The sequence below is a fragment of the Cynoglossus semilaevis genome, chromosome 20, assembly GCF_000523025.1.
Source record: "Cynoglossus semilaevis isolate Cse_v1.0 chromosome 20, Cse_v1.0, whole genome shotgun sequence".
Lineage (NCBI taxonomy): Eukaryota > Metazoa > Chordata > Actinopteri > Pleuronectiformes > Cynoglossidae > Cynoglossus > Cynoglossus semilaevis.
In genome coordinates, this window is record NC_024326.1 from 432,286 (window position 1) to 433,413 (window position 1,128).

At 43.0% G+C, this 1,128-nt stretch overlaps 1 protein-coding gene across 1 annotated transcript in view; it reads left to right on the forward strand.

Annotated features, from left to right (window-relative positions):
* The window catches only part of LOC103395832 (low-density lipoprotein receptor-related protein 8), a 37,320-nt gene that overhangs the window by 26,782 nt on the left and 9,410 nt on the right, over positions 1–1,128 (forward strand). The window contains exons 8-9 of the mRNA XM_025066124.1: positions 82–201; positions 668–793. Of these exons, the coding sequence (XP_024921892.1) occupies positions 82–201; positions 668–793 (246 nt within the window). The remainder of the gene's footprint in view (positions 1–81; positions 202–667; positions 794–1,128) is intronic.

Here is a 1,128-nt window from a genome sequence, read left to right on the forward strand (position 1 = left end):
GCCCACCGCGAGAGGGTCACGATCCAGTCTTTGGGAAACAGTGTTTTGGATATTTGACCGCTTTCTCCCTTTTGTGTCCAGGTCTTAACGAGTGTATGATCAACAATGGCGGCTGCTCCCATATCTGCATGGATCGGCCAATCGGCTTTGAATGTCAGTGTCCGGCAGGATACCAGCTGCTGGACAAAAAGACCTGTGGAGGTAAATACATAAACCAGTAGTCACTGTTAAATTCTCAAACTCAGGCAGCCATTGTGTGAGTGTGTGTGTGTGTGTCAGTCACTGTTTCCTATAGGGACCCCGGCTTAGTTGCACTTCTCTTCTTCACTCAGGCACTCACACACCCTCCATCCATCACACCTCCTTCCTCACGCTCTCTCTCACACACAGCCACTTCCACATCCAGTCTAAGAAGCCCATTTGTGGCATCACTCAGGGGAAAAGCAACACTCAGTCAACCTCGCTCATAATTTCTGTCACTCTGAAGCGTGACTGCTTCACCTGAATTTTTATCATTTTTAAAACAAATGTCTATAAATCCACTCATTCGCTTGAGATTTTCAGCCTTGTTTTTTTGTTGGTTTTTCATGTTATGGGTACAGTATGTGATAATGACTATGACCGCAGGTCTGCCACCTGACCGGTGATCTCTGTGCTTTGTCCGCAGACATTGATGAGTGTCATTACCCCGACTCCTGCAGCCAGATCTGCATCAACTACAAAGGGGACTTTAAGTGTGAATGCTACGAAGGCTACGAGATGGATCCTGTCACCAAGACCTGTAAAGCTGAGGGTGAGTTACAGCAGTCAGTGGTGCAGGAGCAGGAGTCAGATGGAAAGATATGAATAAAAAGTGTAAATTATTTATATAAAAAATATTAGAAAAATTACAGTATTTATGTGTTCTTAATCAAATTTAGACTAAGAAATATTTCCTTTAAAAAATAAATTGAAGTAGTCTATCTGTCTATCTATCCATCCATCCATCCATCTTCCTCATTCCTTGACACCCAACATCTCCCATCATCTTGTTAACACAAGAAAAAAAACAAACCTTCTCAGATTCACCGGCACATTTTTCTGTTCATCTCATCTTAAACCTAGAAACACCGTGACAACCATTCATCC